The sequence below is a fragment of the Carcharhinus amblyrhynchos genome, unplaced genomic scaffold (assembly GCF_965287045.1).
Source record: "Carcharhinus amblyrhynchos unplaced genomic scaffold, sCarAmb.v2.hapA scaffold_37, whole genome shotgun sequence".
Lineage (NCBI taxonomy): Eukaryota > Metazoa > Chordata > Chondrichthyes > Carcharhiniformes > Carcharhinidae > Carcharhinus > Carcharhinus amblyrhynchos.
The window spans coordinates 8,314,662-8,336,110 of record NW_027649778.1 but is presented as its reverse complement, the minus strand read 5'-3'; the positions used below and the strand labels follow the sequence as shown (position 1 = coordinate 8,336,110).

The 21,449-nt window shown below is 51.0% G+C and overlaps 1 protein-coding gene across 1 annotated transcript; it reads left to right on the top strand.

Moving 5' to 3' along the window:
* The first annotated feature begins 1,672 nt into the window (after positions 1-1,672).
* Positions 1,673-21,087, top strand: fbxo46 (F-box protein 46). The gene is made up of 2 exons (XM_080218237.1): positions 1,673-2,144; positions 18,805-21,087. Exon 2 carries the CDS (start codon positions 18,911-18,913, stop codon positions 20,933-20,935), a length of 2,025 nt encoding a protein of 674 aa, XP_080074363.1. The 5' UTR covers positions 1,673-2,144; positions 18,805-18,910; the 3' UTR covers positions 20,936-21,087.
* The last annotated feature ends 362 nt before the right edge of the window (positions 21,088-21,449 follow it).

Genomic DNA, 21,449 nt, shown 5'->3' with positions numbered 1-21,449 from the left:
CTGGGTAAGGGCATTGAAGAGAAGGTCGGGCCAATTAAGGCAGGTGAATGGACATAAGGTAAAAATGAGATCAGCCATGCTCTGATGGGGAGTAATGGGAACACGCAGAGAGGTTTCCTCACTCAACGAGTGGTTAGGATATGGAATGTGCTGCCTGAGATTGTGGCAGAGGCAGATTCAGTCAAAGCTTTCCAAATGGGAATTGGATCATTATCTGAAAAGGAAGAATGTTCAGGGCTAGGGGTTGAAGACTTGCGGGGTGCGGGGAGTGAAGGAGATGAATTGAACTTTTGGCTGACTGGCCTCCTTCTGTGCATGCCATAACCATTCTGTGATTGGCAGAACAGGCTCGAGGGGCCAAACGGCCTTCTTCTGGGTGGTATCCAATCTGAAAATGACAGAACCAGCTTGAGGGGCCAATGGCTTTCTTCAGTGCAGTAACATGCCTCTGAATAGCAAACAGGCTTGAGGGGCTGAATGGCCTCCTTCAGGGCAGTAACTAGTGTCTGAATAGCGAACAGGCTGGAAGGGCAGAACTAGTCTGTGATGACAGAACTAGGCTGGAGGGGCAGAATGCACTCCTCCCGTACTGCGAATACCAGCCTGCGAATGGTGAACAGGTGTGAGTGGCTGCCCTTCTGTGCAGTAACATATCTCTGACAGGCAAACAGGCTCGAAGGGCCAAATGGCCTCCTTCTGTGTGGTAACTAGTCTCTGAATAGCGAACAGACTCGAGGGGCAGAATGGCTTCCATCCGTGCACACAGTAACGATTCTGTGAATGATAGAACTAGGCTCGAGCGGCCGAATTGCTCAAAAGTCCAATGGCCTCCTCCTGTGTAATAACCTGTCTCTGAGTGGCAAACAAGCTTGAGGGGCTGAATGGCCCCCTTCTGTGCATGCTGTAACCATTCCACGAATAACAGAACTAGGCTGGAAGGGTCAAATGGCCTCCTTCTGTGCAGCAACCAGTCTCTGAATAGCAAACAGGTTTGAGGGGCTGAATGGCCGTCATCTGTGTATGCTGCAACCATTCTGTGAAATGACAGGGCTAGGCTAGAGGGCCGAATGGCCTCCTTCTGTGCAGCAACTAGTCTGTGAATGGCATACAGCCTCAAGGGGCTGAATGGTCTCCCCCTGTGAGGTAACCAGTCTGTGACTGGCGTACAGGCTCAAGGGATGAATGGCCTCCTTTTGAACACTAACTAGTCTGGGAATGGCATACAGCTTCAAGGGGCTGAATGGCCTCCTCCTATGTGGTAAACAGTCCGTGACTGGTGTACAGGCGCAAGGGGCTGAATGGCCTCCTCCTGTGTGATAACTAGTCTGTGACTGGCGTACAGGCTCGAGGGGCCGAATGGCCTTGTCTGGTGTGATAACCAGTCTGTGACTGGCGTACAGGCTCGAGGGATGAATGGCCTCCATCTGTGCATGCTGCAACCATTCTGCAAATGACAAAGCTAGGCTTGAGGGGCTGAATGGCCCCCTTTTCTGTGCAGTAAGTAGCCTGCGGTGACGGAACTGGGCTCGAGGGGCCGAATGGCCTCCTGCTCTTCTTGGCATTGTGCTGCCACAGCCTACCCTGCGGTCAAGAGGTAGGAATGGGTTAACACTCTCACCATGAGTGTTTCTGACTCCACGCTCCCGTCGCTATGTTGGGGCTTTTCATTCTCCCTAACAAGCCCTGGCAGATCCGACTAACTCTGCCATCCATATATAGACATGCCCTGAATCCTGCCTCATGATAGGCTCTTGGTGCCTCGCAAGTGTCCATCAACAAATGGCCTACCTCCCCTCAGCTTTGCAGATATCCTTTAACCGAGCAGGGTAACTCCAGCTTCCCAGACGCTGGGGCCTGCCCGCTCACTCTCACCTTGGAGCAGTTGAGGGGAGGGGGGACGGATCTGTGGCCCGGGAGACGTTACAGGAAGGAGCCGGTGGGAGAATTTGAACCATTTCAGTCTCCCTCCTTACCCTCACCGTCCCCCTGCCTTGCTAAGCTGTGTGAGTGTGTGTGCGCGCATATGTGTGTGCTAAAGACCTTCCCACTTGTGGCCTGCAGCAGATGGCAAAGCAGGGGCCTAGATTAGCAGCGAGCCTGGACAGGAGTCACCGCACTCTGCTACCCACTTCTGTGTGATGAAGGTAAGGAGGGGAGTATCGGTGTGGGGTATGGAGAGGCAGTGGAAGTCCAGCTAAATAACTTGCAAGTTAAAATCAGGTAGCTTACAGTACGCCCCGAATTTGCAACTCTTGTTGCCACTAGCTACGATGACTCGGCCCCGAAACCAGATGCCTTTCACTCCAGTCCCTTCCCCGACCTGTCGTGCATCTCCCCTTTCATTTTTACGTGGGTTCTGCCCCCCACCTCAAAGAAGAGAGAATGTCACTTATTTTCAACGTGTCTCCTTCCTTAGCTATGTGTGATTTTCCTGACTTTTGACTGCACCAGCCACCAACCACCCCCCCACACACACACAGAGACACACACACACACACACACACACACACACACAGAGACACACACACACACAGAGACACACACACACACACAAACACAAACACACACAGAGACACACACGTACAGACACAAACACATACACAGACACGAACACACACATAAACACACACACACACACGCAAACACACACACAGTCACAAACACACACACACAGAGACACAAACACACACACACAGACACAAACATACACACGCACACACAAACACATACACACATAGACACAAACACACACACACGCACAGACACAAACACACACATACAAACATACACACACACACACACACACACACACTAACACAGACACACACACAAACACACACACACACACACACACCGCGGCATTGGCATCTCTCCCTCTGGCCTCAGTCCATCAGTCAGTCAGGGTCGCTGTCGATATGGTGGCATGCACCGTGTCTGCTTCCCAGGCAGGGCGAGGTTTGACTCCAGGCAGCACAGAGAGAGAGAGAGAGACCGCAGTCAGACTTGCTGGAGGTAGGGAGGTTAGCCCAAAACGACCCCCACTCCCCCTCCTTCCCCAGCTGGGAAGAAGTGCCCAAAACAGGCCCTAAATCACTTCCAACAGGCAAATAAAACCCGCGCGGGCACACAGACAGACTGGAATTATTCAATGCAGTGTTGGTTCACTGTTGCTCTTTCTGAAAGAAGAAAGAGGCATCGAAGAGGCAAACAAACGGTTTATTTATTTATTATTTACCACTGTCACGAGTAGGCTTACATTAACTCTGCAATGAAGTGAAAATCCCCTAGTCACCACGCTCTGGTGCCTGTTCAAGAATGCTGAGGGAGAATTTAGCATGGCCAATGTCTTCCGAATGCGTTCTGAATGCATCGAAAGGTGTGCAGGTTAGGTGGATAGGCCATGATCATAGAATCCTACAGTGAAGAAGGAGGCCATTTGGCCCATCGAGTCTGCACTGACCACAATCTCACCTAGGCCCTATCCCCATACATTTACCCTAATTAGTGCCCCTGGCACTAAGGGGCAATTTAGCATGGACAATCCACCTAATCTGCAAATCTTCAGACTGTGGGAGGAAACTGGAGCACCCAGAGGAAACCCACGCAGACACGGGGAGAATGCGCAAACTCCACACAGACAGTGACCCGAGCCGGGAATCGAACCCGGGTCCTTGGCACTGTGAGGCAGCATTGCTAACCATTGTGTCGCCCCATAGATGTGTAGGTTAGGTGGATTGGCCACGCTAAATTGCCCCTTAGAGCCCAAAGGTAAACATGTGGGATTATGGGGATAGGCTTGGGGATAGGGCCTGGAAAAGATACTCTGTCCGAGAGTTGGTGCAGATTTGATGGGCCGAATGGCCTCCTTCTGCACTATAGGGATTCTATGGCTCAGTGAAGGGGCAAGCCTGGGGAGTGAAGGCCGCATTTAACTCATGCCAGGTTTGAGTCTTTTAGGTGATGAGAGGAGCTTAGGGGGTGGAGGGGAACTGAGAGAATCGTCATCATCGAGCTCAGGCCCTGGGGAGGCATAACTCGACGCAGTTCAGGCATGAGTGACAGAGGTGAGGTGCGGGGGTTATAAATGTGGCGTAACACAGAATTACAGTAATTGATGTTCCCAGGCCTGTGAGCCTGTGTCGGAGGCCCTGGCTCAACTCAAAGCCGAGTATTCAGCAAGGACCCTTTGACCTGGTGGGAATCGATAGAAGCGGCTAATGTCAAATTGTGTTGTGGGAGTTGGGGGGGGGGGAATGAGATTTCTTTTAACTCTCCTATAACACCACCACCTCCCTCCGCGACCCACCCCTCAGCTTTCTTTAAATTCTGACCCCTTTGTGGCTCATATCCCACCCTGGCAAAGTTTTAGTAGCGGGAGATAGACAGGGGTCTGCGCGCCTGCACCCACACAAACACCCCATGGCCCATCCTGCCCATTCCGTTTCCAGGTCTGTACTGAGTCACTGATAGTAGCGGCAGTCACAACTCCCACCACACGCTCTCGCTTTGAAATCAACAGGAAGAAATATCTGCATTTATATAGCACCCCTCCCGCCCCCATCCCATCTTCAAAATGACACCATGGGATCTTCCTTCATCCACCCACCCAGGCAGTCAGGGCATCAGTTTAACGTTGGGTCCAGGATGTATTTCATCTGGAAGGCAGCGCCTCTGACAGTGTGGCACTCCCCTCGGCCCTGCACTGTCCTAGAGTGGGTCACGGAACCTTGTGTTTCAGAGGTGTGTGTGTGTGTGTGTGTGTGTGTCACCCACTGCGCCACAGACAGACCACCGCCTCCCCCCCTCCCACAACAACCCACCAGAGCACTTTCCCCTTGATCCACTCTACCTTAGAGAGAGACGGGGGGAATCAGGCCTCCATGCGATACCGCCGCACCCCCCACCCCACTCCACCCCATAATCGAATAGCTCAATGCCTGGCCTTGCTCGTGTCGATCTTGCTTCCCAGGCGAGGTGTCACCCAGTGGAACCAAACCCCGGACATGATCAGTAAGAGAAGGGGATTGAATAAACAGCAGTGCTAGCCACTGTGCCACCGTGCTGCCCTAAACCTTAAGACACCCTCAGCGGGTCTGATGGGGTTATATTTTCCAAGTGTGCCATTGTCGAACTCGCTTCTTCCACATCGAGTGAGGCTACTGCTGTTTTACAGACCTGAGAGGGGGCCATTCTGCCCATTGTATCCGTGCAGGCCTTTTGAAAGAGCCATGCAATTTTGCCCCCACTGCCCTCGTGTTCTAGTCTCTCCCACTAGTGAAAACATCCTCTCCACGCTGAGTCCATCCAGGCCTCTCAGTGTTCTGTAAGTTCGAATTAGATCCCCCCTCATCCTTCTAAACTCCATCGAGAATAGACCCAGATCCCTCAACTGCTCCTCATAACAAACCCTTCAACCCCAACTGATGGTTCCCCCTCCCTATCCCTGAGACACCGAGCTCCAATTCTAGCACCCCCTATTCGCAGCCCAGCTATGACCAGCTATCTCAGGACAGACAGTGATGCGGACATGAGCTCCCAGCCCTCTACTCCAGCTAGATCGATCCTGCAGGGTCAATCAGGAGACCATGTAAAGAAGGCCTTGGAGTGAAAACAATTTTAGTTTTCTTTTCCCTGAATCACTTCCCACCTCTTCCCGTGGCTGTTGTTTCATAGACTCCCTACAGTGCAGAAGGAAGCCATCTGGCTCATCGACCGTTACCCAGGCTTATCCCAAAACCCCACGCATTTACTTCGCTAATCCTCCTAAGCTATATATCTTTGGGCACCAAGGGACAATTTAGCATGGCCAATCCACCTAACCTGCACATCTTTGGACACTAAGGGGCAATTTAGCATAGCCAATCCACCTAACCTATGCATCTTTGGACACTAAGGGACAATTTAGCATGGCCAATCCACATAACCCGCATATCCTTGGACACTAAGGGACAATTTAGCATGGCCAGTCTACCTATCCTGCACATCTTTGGACTGTGGGAGGAAACCGGAGCACCCGGAAGAAACCCACACAGACATGGGGAGAACATGCAGACTCCACACAGACAGTGACCCAAGCAGGGAATCGAACCTGGGTCCCTGGCGCTGTGAAGCAGCAGTGCTAACCACTCTCAGAGTCATGAGAGATTCTGTTTAGCGCAATTGGGAGAAGCATGTTTCCACTGACAGGAAGCTCGGTAACCAGGGGAGACAGATGTAAGATAATTGTTGGAATATCCCAGGGGGGAGACAAACAGGGAGGTGAGGATTTCAATTCACTGCCTGAAAGGGTGGCAGAAAGAGATTTGATACTGCCTGAGAGAGAAAAATGGAAGATTTACTGGAAAATTAAGGCTTTGCAGAAATAGCAGGGAGGTGGGAGCAAATTGCATGGCTCTTTCAAAAGGCCAGCACAGATGCAATGGGCAGAATGGCCTCCTTTCTGTACGATTCCCAGGTCAGTAAAATAACAGTAGCCTCACTCGATGTGGAAGAAGTGAATTCGATAATGGCAGCAATTACCCTTGGAAAATATAATCCCGTCAGGCCCGCCAAGAGTGCCTTAAGGTTTAGAGGGTGGCACAGTGATTAGCACCGCTGCCTCACAGCACCAGGGATCTGGGTTTGATTCCTGGCTTGGGTCACTGTCTGTGCGGAGATTTCCCCCAGCGTCTGCGTGAGTTTCCTCCACGTGCTCCGGTTTCCTCCCACACTCCGTCCTTCCCTCTCTCTGGACCATCTGCCAGCCCTACAACTCTCGGAGAACCTCCGCACTCTTCCAATTCTGACCCTTCATAAATCAGGGATGTTCATCGATCCAGGATTGGTGGGCCGGGCCTTCAGCTGTCTGGGTCTCGAGTTTTGGAGCTTCCCCCCCCCCCCCCACTGTCCCCACAAAGCCTCACCACCTCTCCCCTCCTAAAGAAGTGCCTTACATCTGTTGCAAATATCTTATTTTATAATCCGTATGTTTCCAAATATAAATAATCGTTTGGTGGGGTAGAGCTCTGAGCGTTGCTGAAATGAAGAAGATACGGGCTATCAAAGTTTTATCTCCTGCACTCATCAGGTTCTCAACAATGCGAAATCTCAAAGAGAACATCAATTTGTACTGCATGAGAAGAGAGCACTGTTTGGTTAGCAAATGGACTCTGATTGGTAGAGGCGTTGATATGGAAAATGCATCAGGGAACAGTTAACTGCCAAGCTATTGTTTTAAATTCAAATCAGGTGGCTCGATGCTGATGGAACATAGCGATTAGGAGCAGAAGTAGGCAAATTCAGGCCTTTGAGCCTGCTCTGCTGTAATAAGTCCATGGAGGCAAAATCCCGTCACCAAAAGTTCCTTTATTTACAAGATCTCACTATACATCAGTGTGCTCCCGGGATCCAGGAGGCTGAGAGACTGACACCCCGGTTTAAATATAGAATGTGGGGCTCCCTGATTGGGCCACCAATTCGGACTCAGGGAGTTCATACTCTACCTGGCCAACTTCATTTGCCGACTGAAGTCATCACATCCGCCATCCAGTCAGATCATGGCTGATCTCTCACCCTGGTCTCAAATCCACCTCCCCACCTGTTCCCCATATCTTTTTTTTTATTCAAGATATATCTATCTCCTTCTTGAAGCCATTCAATGATTCAGACTCACTGCACTATGGGACAGCGAGTTCCACAAACTCACCAACCCTCCCCTGCGAAAAGTAGTTCCCTGGCATCTCAGTTTTAAATCTACCGCCTCTCAACCTGTGACCTCTTGTTCGAGATTGCGCCATGAGGGGAAGCATTTGGTCTACATTTACTCTATCAATCCCTTGTGGATTTCAGATACTTCGAGCAGATACCCTTTCCTCCTTCTAAACTCCAGCGAGTACAAGCCCGAACTCATAGAATCATAGAACCCTACAATGCAGAAAGAGGCCATTCGGCCCATCGAGTCTGCACCGACCACAATCCCACCCAGGCCCTACCCCCATATCCCTACACATTTTACCCACCAATCCCTCTAACCTACACATGTCAGGACACTAAGGGGCAATTTGAGCTTAGCCGATCAACCTAACCCGCACATCTTTGGACTGTGGGAGGAAACCGGAGCACCCAGAGGAAACCCACGCTGACACAGGGAGAACGTGCAGTCTCCACACAGACAGTGACCTGAGTCCCAGGGTCGAACCCAGGTCCCTGGAGCTGTGAAGCGGCAGTGCTAACCACCGTGCTACCGTGCCGCCCCTAACTGTTTAATCTCTCCTCGTACGTCAACCCTTTCATCCCCAGAATCAAGCTGGTTAACCTCCTCTGACTTGCCTCCAATGACACTACATCAATGAGTCAAGTCATTATCCTGAGGAGTGAACCAGAGAATGGCTGCACCCTCAAGCTTCTGTTTAGCTGGAAAAGGTGCAATATGTGGATCAGCTCCTTCTGTCTGTGCCGGACAGGGGCCCCGGGAGTGAATGTATATAGACTCTTGCAAGCATGAGTGAACCACACTGGTAACCCGACATATATTAATCTGGTTGTCGATGTTATTCTCAGTACAATCCGGATTGTTTAACAAGTGGTTGATGCAAACTCAATGATCTCCTTCTACACTGTAGGGATTCTATATACAAAAAATTGTTGGTTCGTGTTGATGTCTGTGGTCCACAAAAGTCTCCTCCCTTTTATTTATCACCATATTCTTCTATTCCATTCTCCCTCTTCCATGTGTTTAGCTTTATGGAAGGCATGGTGGCACAGTGGTTAGCACTGCTGCCTCACAACACCAGGGACTCAGGTTCGATTCCAGTCTTGCGTTACTGTCAAAGTTCTCCCCGTGTCTGTGTGGGTTTCCTCTGGGTGCTCCGGTTTCTTTCACAGTCCAAAGATGTGTATTATAGGTGGATTGCCCATGCTAAATTGTCCCTTTATGTCCAAAGATCTGCAGGTTAGGTGGATTGGTCATATCAACTTGCCCCTTAGTGTCCAAAGATATTCAGGTTGGGTGGATTGGCCATGCTAAGTTGCCCCTAAGTGTCCAAAGATGTGTCAGTTAGATGTATTGACCATGGTAAATTGCCCCTTAGTGCCCAAAGATGTGCAGGTTAGATGGCTAGGCCATGCTAAATTGCCACTTAGTCTCCAAAGATGTGCAGGTTAGATGGATTGGCCATGCTAAATTGCCCCTTAGTGTCCCAAAATGTGCAGGTTTGGGGGGTTAACGGGGTAACCGCATGGGGCTATGGAGATGGGTTTGGCTGGGATGCTGTTTCAGAGCATTGATGCAGACCCGATGGGCCAAATGGCCTCCTTCTGTACTGTAAGGATTCTATAATTCTTCCCCTGAAATGCCTCACTTCAAACCACCCCCTTTGGTCATGAGATCCACATTAAAACCAGTCTCGTACAGTCACAGTCGTACAAAATAGCGAGGCATCTTAAGGGGAATTGCTTGATAGAGCAGATGCAGCACTGTTTCGTTAAGGGGAAGTCGTGTCTGACAAACTTATTGGAGTTCTATGAGGATGTGTCTAGGGTGGTGGATAGAGGAGAGCCGGTGGATGTGGTCTTTCTTGATTTTCAGAAGGCGTTTGACAAGGTACCTCACAAGAGATTATTGCAGAAGGTAAGGGGGCATGGATTTGGGGGTAGGGTGTTAGCGTGGATAGAGGATTGGTTGTCAAATAGGAGGCAGAGAGTGGGGGTTAATGGATGCTATTTGGATTGGCGGTTGGTGACTAGTGGAGTGCCCCAGGGATCGGTGCTGGGGCCTCACTATTTACCATTTATATAGATGATCTGGAGGAGGGAACCGAGTGTATGGTGTCGAAATTTGCTGATGACACCAAGATTGGTGGAACGGCAAATTGCACGGAGTGTGTGGAGAGTCTGCAGAAGGATCTAGATAGGCTGGGTGAAAGGGCCAGGAACTGGCAAATGGAATTTAATGTTGGCAAGTGCGAGGTGGTCCACTTTGGTAGGAATAATGGTAGGAAGGACTATTACTTACGTGGCGAAAAACTGCAGCAGGCGACGGTGCAGAGGGACCTCAGGGTCCTTGTGCATGAGTCGCAAAAACCCAGCCTGCAGGTGCAGCAGGTGGTCAGGAAGGCTAATGGGATGCTGGCCTTCATAGCGAGGGGGATTGAATATAAAAGTAGGGAGGTCTTGCTGCAGCTGTATAGGGCATTGGTGAGGCCGCAGCTGGAATACTGTGTGCCGTTTTGGTCGCCGCACTTACGCAAGGATATTTTGGCCTTGGAGGGAGTGCAGAGGAGGTTTACTAGGCTGATACCGGAGTTGAGGGGGTTGAGCTATGAGGAAAGGCTGAATAAACTAGGCTTGTACTTGTTAGAGTTTAGAAGAATGAGGGGAGATCTCATTGAGACGTATAAGATGATGAATGGAATGGATAGGATAGAGGTGGAGAGACTCTTCCCGCTCAGAAAGGACAGTAGGACTAGAACAAAGAACAACACAGCACGGGAAACAAGCCCTTCGGCCCAACGAGCCCACGCCGCCGTCCCACTGTCTCAGTGACCTATTCATGATTTTAGTCGACGCCTAATGTGCGAGGGGGCACAGCCTCAAGATAAAAGGGGGGCGGTTTAGAACGGAGTTGAGGAGGAACTTCTTCACTCAAAGGGTGGTGAATCTGGAATTCTCTGCCCGTTGAAGTGGTGGAGGCTGCCTCGCTAAATATTTTTAAGATGCGGGTTGATGGGTTTTTGATAAGCGAGGGGATTAAGGGTCATGGGGAGAGGGCGGGAATGTGGAACTGAGCCACGACAGATCAGCCATGATCTTATTGAATGGCGGGGCAGGCTCGAAGGGCTAGATGGCCTACTCCTGCTCCTATTTCTTATGTTCTTATGTTCTACCCACAAAGCCCTCATCTCTCCTCCATGTCCACCTCTTTGTAATCTTCCACATTACCTCCGACCTTCTCTTCCCAGGAGGAATGAAGTCCGGCTGATTTCAATCTTTCGTGATAATTGTAACCTCTCAGCCCTGCTGTCACCCTCATACATCATGTTTGCATCTTCTCAAAGTGCCTCTGAATCCTTTCTGGAAACCAGAACTATTCGAACAAAGGGTCTAACAAAGGGCTTTGACAAAGGGTCATCTGGACTCGAAACGTCAGCTGTTTTCTCTTCGTACGGATGCTGCCAAACCTGCTGAGATTTTCCAGCATTTTCTCTTTCGGTTACACGTATTCTAACCAAGATTTAATGAATATTTTAACAGAACTCTTCACACTGTTTTTCAATTCAATCCTTCAACTGGTGCACCCGGTTATTTTTGTTCCTGTTAGTTTTCTTTTTAAACAGAGCAATCTCGTTCTGGAATTAAGAACCTGATTTGATTTGATTTGATTTGATTTGATTTATTATTGTCACACGTATTGGGATACAGTGAAAAGTATTGTTTCTTGCGCGCTATACAGACAAAGCATACCGTTTATATGGTACATAGGGGAGAAGGAAAGGAGAGAGTGCAGAATGTACTTTTACAATCATAGCCAGGGTGTAGAGAAAGAATGGACTAAGCAGGCACAGTAAAGACATGTAAACAACAGGTCCAGTGGATCGAGGAATCCTTGGCTTGCAAGATGGTAACCCTTTTATTAGAAAGATCAGTTTAATATAAGTTAGGTCCATTCAAAAGTCTGATGGGAAGAAGCTGTTCTTGAGTCGGTTGCTACATGACCTCAGACTTTTGTATCTTTTTCCCGTCGGAATAAGGTGGAAGAGAGAATGTCTGGGATGCATGGGGTCCTTGATTATGCTGGCTGCTTTTCCAAGGCAGCGGGAAGTGTAGACATACTCAATGGATTGGAGGCTGGTTTGTGTGATGAACTGGGATACGTTCACAACCCTTTGTAGCTTCTTGTGGTCTTGGTCAGAGCAGGAGCCCATACCAAGCTGTGATGCAGCCAGAAAGAATGCTTTCTACGGTGCATCTGTAAAAGTTGTTGAGAGTCATAGTGGACATGCCAAATTTCCTTAGTCTTCTGAGAAAGTTGAGGCGTTGGTGGGATTTCTTAACTAAAGTGTCGGCATGGGGAGACCAGGACAGGTTGTTGGTGATCTGGACACCTAGAAACCTGAAGCTCTCGACCATTTCCACTTCATCCCCATTGATGTAGAAAGGGACATGTTCTCCTCTATGCTTCCTGAAGTTGATGACAATCTCCTTTGTTTTGTTGACATTGAGGGAGAGATTATTGTCACCACACCAGTTCACCATCTCATTCCTGTATTCTGTCTCATCATTGTTTGAGATCCGACCCACTACAGCGGTGTCATCTGCAAACTTAAAAATCGAGTTGGAGGGGAATTTGGCCACAGAGTCGTAGGTGTATAAGGAGTATAGTAGGGGGCTGAGAACACAGCCTTGTGGGGCACTGGTGTTGAGGATGATCGCGGAGGAGGTATTGTTGCCTTTCCTTACTGATTGTGGTCTGAGAGTTAGGAAGTTCAGGATGCAGTCACACAGGGAAGTGCTGAGGCCCAGGCCACAGAGTTTGGAGATGAATTTTGTAGGAATAATGGTGTTGAAGGCTGAGCTGTTGCCAATAAATAGGAGTCTATTTATTATCTATTTATTACAGGTACTGTTGACCATGAAACCATTGTCGATTGTTGTAAAAACCCATCTGGTTCACTAATGTCCTTTAGGGAAGGAAATCTGCCGTCCTTACCTGATCTGGCCTACATGTGACTCCAGAGCCACAGCAATGTGGTTGACTCTCAACTGCCCTCAGGGATGGACCATAAATGTTGGACTAGCCAGTGATACCCACATCCCACATTTGGGACGGTGCAGTGGCACAGTGGTTAGCACTGTTGCCTCACAGCGCCAGGGACTCAGGTTCGATTCCAGGCTTGGGTCAGTGCCTCTGTAGAGTTTGCATATTCTCTCTCTGTCTGCGTGGGTTTCCTCCAGGCGCGCTCCAGTTTCCTCCCACAGTCCAAAGATGTGCCGGTTAGGTGGATTGGCCACGCTGAAATGCCCCTTCAAATCAGGGGGACTAGCTAGGGTAAAATGCGTGGAGTTACGGGGATAGGGCCTGGGTGGGATTGTGGACTCAATGGGCCTAATGGCCTCTGTCTGCACTGCACAGATTCTATGATCCCATGAACAAGTTTTAAAAAAACACCAGAAACAGATTATCCAGCCTTAAGAACATGAGAAACAAGCAGGAGGAGGCCATTCAGCCCTTCAAACCTGCTCAGCCATTCATTGAGATCATGGCTGATCTACCTCGGGGATAGCTTCTGCTACTATCACCAGTTACCTTGATCCCTTTACTACAAGCAAGCCTCGGAACTACGGCACAATTCAATGGGCCGAATGGCCTACTTCTGCTCCTATGCCTCAGGGTCTAAATGGTTCGCACATTACAATCACGTCGTGAATCGAAATATCCTTTGAGGGTACCCATTTTCCCATAGGGAGAATGGTACAAACTGGCCCCTGAACCAAGGCCGGAAATCACTCATGGGGCGCCCGGGGATGTTAAATACCCTCAACTCTCGGCCCACCGAGTTGCTGAGGCGATTGTTGAGGTCTGCGCACCTTAGCGCAAATTCCTTGCTTAGTGCAACAGATATTACAAACATCACTATTGCCCACTGTCTGTTCCCAGTGGCGGATTAACCATTAGGCTGAGTGAGCCTAGGGACCCGGAAGGGAGGGGGGCCCAAGAGCAAAAAATAATTGGTTTAACCCTTTTAAGGGTGAATAAATTTTCTCAACTATACCCCATGGGTGAATTAATATAACAAATACCTAAAAATAGTGGAGCTTCACTCCCTGGAGTTGTACTACATGCAAATAAATACAAAATAAATGCAATAAAGCTCTTGCAAGAGATGGACTGCACAAGGTGTATCCAAATACCCACATTTGCTTTAGAATTTATCTGTCCTTAGTGATCACTAACTGTCCAGGTGAGCGTTCATTTTCGACAATGAAGAGGATCAAAATCTATTTGCGCTCAACAATGAGTGATGAGAAACTTAGTCATCTGGCACTCACACACATTGAATTAGACCCTCTTCCATCTATTGATTTACATGCTGCTATCGACACTTTTGTAAATCAAAAAATACGGAAGCTTTTAAAAGTACAAATGTAAAGAAAATGAAATATAAGTGAATAAAAGGGCTTAATTGATTCATATAACTTTATGATATTATACATATAGTACATTATACATAGTATAGCGATATAGGTTATCTAACGTCACTTAATGTCACTTTATTCTATTCAACGAAGGGTGGGGCGGGGTCGAGGTCAGGGGGCCTTATTAAAGCTCAGCCTAGGGGTCCGGGTGGTAGTTAATCCGCCACTGTCTGTTCCCTGTTTAACCTTCAATGCCTGAGCACTTAGTAAATGCAACAAAAGCGAGTAAAGGCATTAAAGTCACGAGGGTCATGTTAAAAGGATTTAACAGAATAAAACACTCGTTCCCAGTTTACAAACATCGGAACGTCAGTGCACGCGTATGAACATATGGCTCGATGTCGTAAAGTCAAAGTATGCAGGATTTTCCCATTGTGCTTGCCACAATACCCAAAAAATCCCGTCCAAAGTCTTTGCATATTCCGCCTCCCACCCGCTATGATTCTTGTGGTGGGCAGAATGAGAAAATTGCACCCAGGGTGTTTACTTACAAAGGTTGTAAGTATCGCTTGTTTGTCATAACTCAAACGTTGTGGGACATCTCATCCCTACAGTGCAGAAGGAAGCCATTTAGCGCCTTGAGTCTGTGCCAACTCTTTAAAAGAGCGTCCCACCCAGGTCCTCTGTCCTACCCCGTAATCCCGCATATTTTCCCATGGCCAATCCACCTAACCTGCATATCTTTGGACACTAAGGAGCAATTTATCACGGCCAATCCACCTAACTTGTACATCCTTGGACACTAAGGGGCAATTTATCATGGCCAACCCACCAAATTTGTACATCTTTGGACACTAAGGGACAATTTAACGTGGCCAATCCATCTAACCTGCACATCTTTGGATACTAAGGAGCAACTTAGTATGGCCAATCCAGCTAACCTGCACATCTTTGGACACTAAGGGGCAATTTAGTATGGCCAATCCATCTAACCTGCACATCTTTGGACACTAAAGGACAATTTAGCATGGCCAATCCACCTAACCTGCACATCTTTGGACACTAAGGGGCAATTTAGTATGGCCAATCCATCTAACCTGCACATCTTTGGACATTAAAGGACAATTTAGCATGGCCAATCCACCTAACCTGCACATCTTTGGACACTAAGGAGCAACTTAGTATGGCCAATCCAGCTAACCTGCACATCTTTGGACACTAAGGGGCAATTTAGTATGGCCAATCCATCTAACCTGCACATCTTTGGACACTAAAGGACAATTTAGCCTGGCCAATCCACCTAGTCTGTATATTTTTCATCTTGCTAAATTGTGGCTTACTGTCCAATCCACCTAAACTGCGCATCTTTGGACTGTGGGAGAAAACTGGAGCGCCAGGAGGAAACCCACGCAGACACAGGGGAGAACGTGCAGACTCCACACAGACAGTGACCTGAGACCGGGTCGCGAAGTCGCGGGCTGCCTGTCCCCTGAGGGTCTCAACAACTGAGCCTCTGGGGTCGAGAATTTCCAAGGTTCACGGCCTTCTGGGTGAAGAGGGAATTCAGTCTCGTGAACATTCATTGCCTCCTATATAAGTTGCTCCCTTTATTATCAATAATACATCATTGTTTGTGGGATCTTGCTGTGCACAAATCGCTGCTACATTTCCTGGTCTACACGTCATGAAGCATTTTATTGACTGTATTTGAAATGTGTCTTTTTTTAATCAAGCTATCTGCCTGAATACATTCTTACCCAGTGTCAGACATTTGTTTGATTACTCTGCTGTGAAGCAGATTGCGATGCTTTACTATGTTAAACATGCTGTATAAACACCAGCTGCTGTTGTTCAAACTACTAATTTATTCTGTGGAGAATGTAGCATTGGTGTGTGTACGTGTGTTCGCGTCTGTGTGCATTTATGCGTGTGCGTGCGTGTGCATATTTGAGTGCGCGTGTGTGTAAATGTATGTGTGTGTGTGTTTGTGTAAAGTTTCTTTGTTAGTCACAAGCCAGGCTTACATTAACACTACAATGACGTTCCTGTGAAATTCCCCCTCGTCGCCACAGTCTGGCGCCCGTTTGGGTCAATGCACCCTAACCAACACGTCTTTCAGACTGTGTGAGGAAACTGGGGCATCTGGAGAAAACCCACGCAGACATGGGGAGAATGTACAAATTTCACATAGACAGTGACCCGAGCCGGGAATCGAACCTGGGTCCCTGGAGCTGTGAGTGTACGTGCATGTGTTGATTTGATTTATTATTGTCACATGTATTGGCATACTCTGAAAAGTGTTGTTTCTTGCACGCCATACAAAGCATACTGTTCATAGAATAGACAGGGGAAAAGCAAAGGAGACAGTGCAGAATGTAGTGTTGCAGTCATAGCTAGGGTGCAGAGAAGGATTAACTAACGTGAAGTGGGTCCATTCGAAAGTCTGATGGCAGTGGGGAAGAAGCTGTTCTTGAGTCGGTTGGTACGTGACCTCAGACTTTTGTATCTTTTTCCCGATGGAAGAAGGTGGAAGAGAGAATGTCCAGCATATGTGGGATCTTTGATTATGCTGGCTGCTTTTCGGAGACAGCAGGAAGTGTAGACAGAATCAATGGATGGGAGGCCGGTTTGCGTGATGGATTGGGCTACGTTCACAACCCTTAGAAGTTCCTTGTGGTCTTGGGCAGAGCAGGAGCCCATACCAAGCTCTGTGATACATCCGGAAAAGATGTGTATCAGTAAAAATTGGTGAGAGTCATAGCTGACACGCCTAATTCCTTCGCCTCCTGAGAATATAGAGGTGTTGGTGGGCTTTCTTAACTATAGCGTCAGCGTGGTGGGACCAAGAGAGGTTGTTGGTGATCAGGCGATATGTGTGCGTGTGTGTCTGTGTGTGCAAGCGCGCACGCGCGTGTGTGTGTGTGTGTGTGTGAGGGTATGTGTGTGTGTGCACGTGCGCATGTGTGTGTGTGTATGTGTGTGCAAATGTGTGTGTGTGAGGGTGTGTTTGTGTGTGCGTGTATGTGTATGTATGTGTGTGTGTGTACACGTGCGCATGTGTGTGTGTGTGCGTGCATGTGTGCGTGCAAATGCATGTGTGTGTGTGAGGGTGTGTGCGTGTTTGTGTATGTGTGTGTGTGTGTGAGGGTATGTGTTTATGTGTGTGTGTGTGTCTGTGGGGGAGTGGGGAGTGTGAGGGGATGAGTTTTAGAATTCCACACTTGTAAAGTTAACCCCTTTGTGTGTCTCACTGTGTGAAAGCTCCACTCAGCGTGTTACTGAGGTCCGGAGCTGAGATTGGCACCACGGGCTGTTCCGAGTCAGCCGTGGAGATGCCGGTGTTGGACTGGGGTAAACACAGTAAGAAGTCTCACAACACCAGGTGAAAGTCCAACAAGTTTATTTGATAGTAAACCCACAGGCTTTCGGAAACACTGTTCCTTCGTCACTTTCCACTTTCCACACACCTGACGAAGGAATAGTGTTCCCGAAAGCTTGTGGGTTTAACTATCAAATAAACTGGTTGGACTTTCACCTGGTGTTGTGAGACTTCTTACTGAGTCAGCTGACCAGAAACTGGAATGGGGTCTCTGATTGGCCTCTCCGATGGGGAAGTGCGGGAAGTACACATTGCGATTGGTCGATTATTAGACCCAGGGACAATCTGACCTGAGTCAAAGAGCGGCTGACACCTGAGGGACCGACTGAGGAGGGGAGGGGTGCAGGGCTAGCAGCCGTGACCCAGTGGGTAGCCCACTCACATCCCTTCCGCCTCAGTCGCAAGCTTGTGGGTTCAGCCCCCACTCCAGAGACTTGATCACAAGAGGCAATTATAGATCCGGGGCAAATAAACATCCTGTCAAAGACTTCAATAAAATAATATAATGCCTCGGCTGACACTCGCAGTGGCAAACCTGGGGTACCATCTGCCCTCTGACATGGGCGTTCAAACCAAGTCCTCGGGCACCACTTGCAGAGCGGGGGAGCCAGTATCATAGATAGAATCATTAGAATCCCTACAGTGCAGGAGGAGGCCATTCGGCCCATCAAGTCTGCACTGACAACAATCCCACCCAGACCCTTTCCCCATAATCCCAGGTATTTAGCCTGATAATTGTCCAAACACTAAGTGGAAATTTAGCTAATCCCCCTAACCTGCACATCTTTGGACACTGAGGGGAAATTTAGCATGGCCAATCCACCTAACCCAGGCATTTTTGGATACTAAGGGGCAACCTAGCATAGCCAATTCACCTGACCTGCACGTCTTTGGACACTAAGGGGCAATTTAGCATGGCCAATCCACCTAACCTGCGTGTCTTTGGACACTAAGGGGCAATTTAGCATGGCCAATCCACCTAACCTGCACATCTTTGGACACTAAGGGACAATTTACCATGGCCAATCCACCTAGCATACACATCTTTGGAGTGTGGGAGGGAAACACGGCACCCGGAGGAAACCCACACAGACATGGGGAGAACGTGCAAACTCCACTTGGGTCACAGACAGTGACCCAAGCCGGGAATCAAACCCAGGTCCCTGAGGCAGCGGTGCAAACCACTGTGCCAGCGTGCTACCCATCATAGATGTACATGTGTGGCGGGCTGAGGGGGAGGGATGAAGGAGTTTACTATTCTTCCCGTGTCTCTCTCTCACTCTCTCTCTCTCTCTCTCTCTTTCGCCTTGCAGATGAGGAGAAAATTGGAAGGATCCCTTGGGAAGTGAATGAGCCTGGAGTGGGAGAGCGGAGCGTGAGAGAGCTGGGGGGGGGGGGGGGGTTTGGCGGGCCCACGGGATGGAACAGAACACTTTCTCTCGCATAAGACTCTGGTGCCCCCGCCCGCTGGGCACCTACTCCCAGAACAAGCAATGCTGCATCAGCGTCAAGAAGACTTTGGGCGACGCCAGGTCCAAGGAGAACGAGGCCACCTGCTCGGAGAACTTGCCCCCTGTCCCCGCCAGCCCCGGGGGAGGCACCGCCCCGGGGGACGGGCAGGGGGAGGAGGGGCGGGTCATGCTGGACACCTGGTACGTCATCAAACCGGGCAACACCAAGGAGAAGATCGCCTTCTTCGTGGCGCACCAGTGCGGAGGCAGCGGCAACCGTAGCAACGCGGTGAAGATCAAAGGCAATTGGAGCACGGACGGGACCAAGCCCAAGAGACGGCGCAAGTCGCACGACCCGGGCAAGGTCTGCCCGGCGAGGCGGGAGCCGTGCCGGGTGACGGAGAGGCTGTGCGTGTGCTCGGAGCCCGTCGAGCCGCCCTGCGAGAAGGACCTGGTCTCGGTGGCCGAGATGGTGGCCCGGGTGGAGCAGCGGGCCTTTGCGGCCCCCCGGGGGCAGTCCCGGCCCCCCACCCTGCCCCCGCCGGCCGGCAACCCCCTGCCCCCGCCCGCCGCCACCACCACCACCGCCGCGGCGGCGGCGGCCCCCCCCGAGGAGCAGGAATCCGGCCGGGGGCGGGAGGAAGGGGCGGCCGACACCCGGCGGGTGGCCGAGGCCATCGCCCGCATCGAGTCGGCCCAGCGGGGGGCGGGCGAGGAGGGCGGGGGCCGGCGGAACGGGCTGGCCAAGGGCGCCGAGGGGGCCGGCGGCGGCGGGGGGGTGCCAATGGCGGCGGGGGAGAGGGCCCCCTGCTCCGCCGGCGAGGTGCGCATCGCCTTCCGGGTTGCCAGCGGCGACGGGCGCTCGGCGACGGAGGCCCAGAGCGCTGGGGCGGGGCCTGGCTGCATCTTCATGAGCTGCAATCACACCGTCTGCGGAGGGGCCATGGAGAAGATAACCTGTGACCTCTACCACATCGTCAGCCCCTCCTCCTCCTCCTCCTCCTCCTCCTCCTCCGCTTCCGCCCCTGACTTCCCTCCCGGGAGCGGAGGCAGCGGCAACAACCACCACGGCACCCTGGCCCGCTCCCGGTCGGACGTGGAGATGGCGACGCCTGACCCGGTCGAAGAGCCGCGGAAGGACGGCCCCCCCGAGGGTGCCGCCGGCCTGCCCCTCCCCTCGGAGAAGAGCGCCGCCCGGGACTGCCTCAACGGCTTCCACGTGGAGGTGGTGGTGACGGGCGGCGTGGACCAGTGCGTCTTCTTCGGGCGGGAGGGCGCCCCCGGCGACAAGGAGGACACGGTCTGCGTGACGGTCAGCGGCCCCGGCCAGGACGCCAAGTGCCTGGCCTGCGAGGACCCGCCCCCCGGCCAGCTCTTCTTCCTGCACTCGCTGGCCCAGAGTCCTGAAGTTGACACAGCGGGGGACCAGCCCTCAGACCGGAAACCCTCCCCCGTCAGGCCGGGCCTCCCCGAGGCCCAGGACAAGGCCGTCCTCCTGAGCCCCGAGTCGGACCCGCAGGACGCCCCGCTCTACTGCCTCTACCGCCACGTCTCGCACGACTTCCTGGAGATCCGCTTCAAGATCCAGCGGCTGCTGGAACCCCAGCAGTATCTGCTCCTCCTCCCCGACCACGTCACCCTGAAGATCCTTAGCTACCTCCCCACCCGGGCCCTGGCCGCCCTCAAGTGCGTCTGCCACCACTTCAAGGCCGTCATCGAGGCCTACGGGGTCCGGGCCACCGACTCGCGCTGGAACCGGGACCCCCTGTACCGCGACGACCCCTGCAAGCAGTGTAAGAAACGCTACGAGAGGGGAGACGTCTCGCTGTGCCGCTGGCATCCGAAACCTTATCACCACGACCTGCCTTACGGACGCTCCTACTGGATGTGCTGCCGGCGGAAAGACAGAGACACGCCAGGCTGCCGCATCGGACTCCATGACAATAACTGGGTACAGCCCAGCGACACACTAAAGAGAGAGGAGGGGAGGTAAACATCACCCTTTTCCAAAGGGGACAGCCGAGGAGGAAAAACTTTTTTTTTTAGATGCTTCCCCTGCCCTTCCTCCCCACTCCGTCCTATGATCGAACACTCTGGCTTCCCGCGTGCTAGACTTATTTAATATTTGATTTTGTTTCTGTTCGAAGGGGGGGTGGGTGATTGGTGGTGGGGGGGGCGGTGTCCGTATGGTATGAGATTAACTGCGGAGAGCATGATAAAGAATGTGTTTTTTTTCTCTCTCTCTCTTCTCGTATTATTATCCAAATACACTGAATCGTAATTTAAGGATAATGGAAGTGCAGCTTCGTTCATCCAGATCACCCTGCCACCCCACCCCCTTTACCCAGGGCAGGTTTTCCTTCAGCGCCCGCACGACCGTTCTACCCATTCCCCCTGTCACCATTAGCCACGAAGCGTGCGAATGCGTCCCTGCCTCCAGTGATCTCCCTTTTCCTCCCCACCCCCTCCCGCCCCACCTCACCCAGGGCTCGGCATGCGTGACCTGT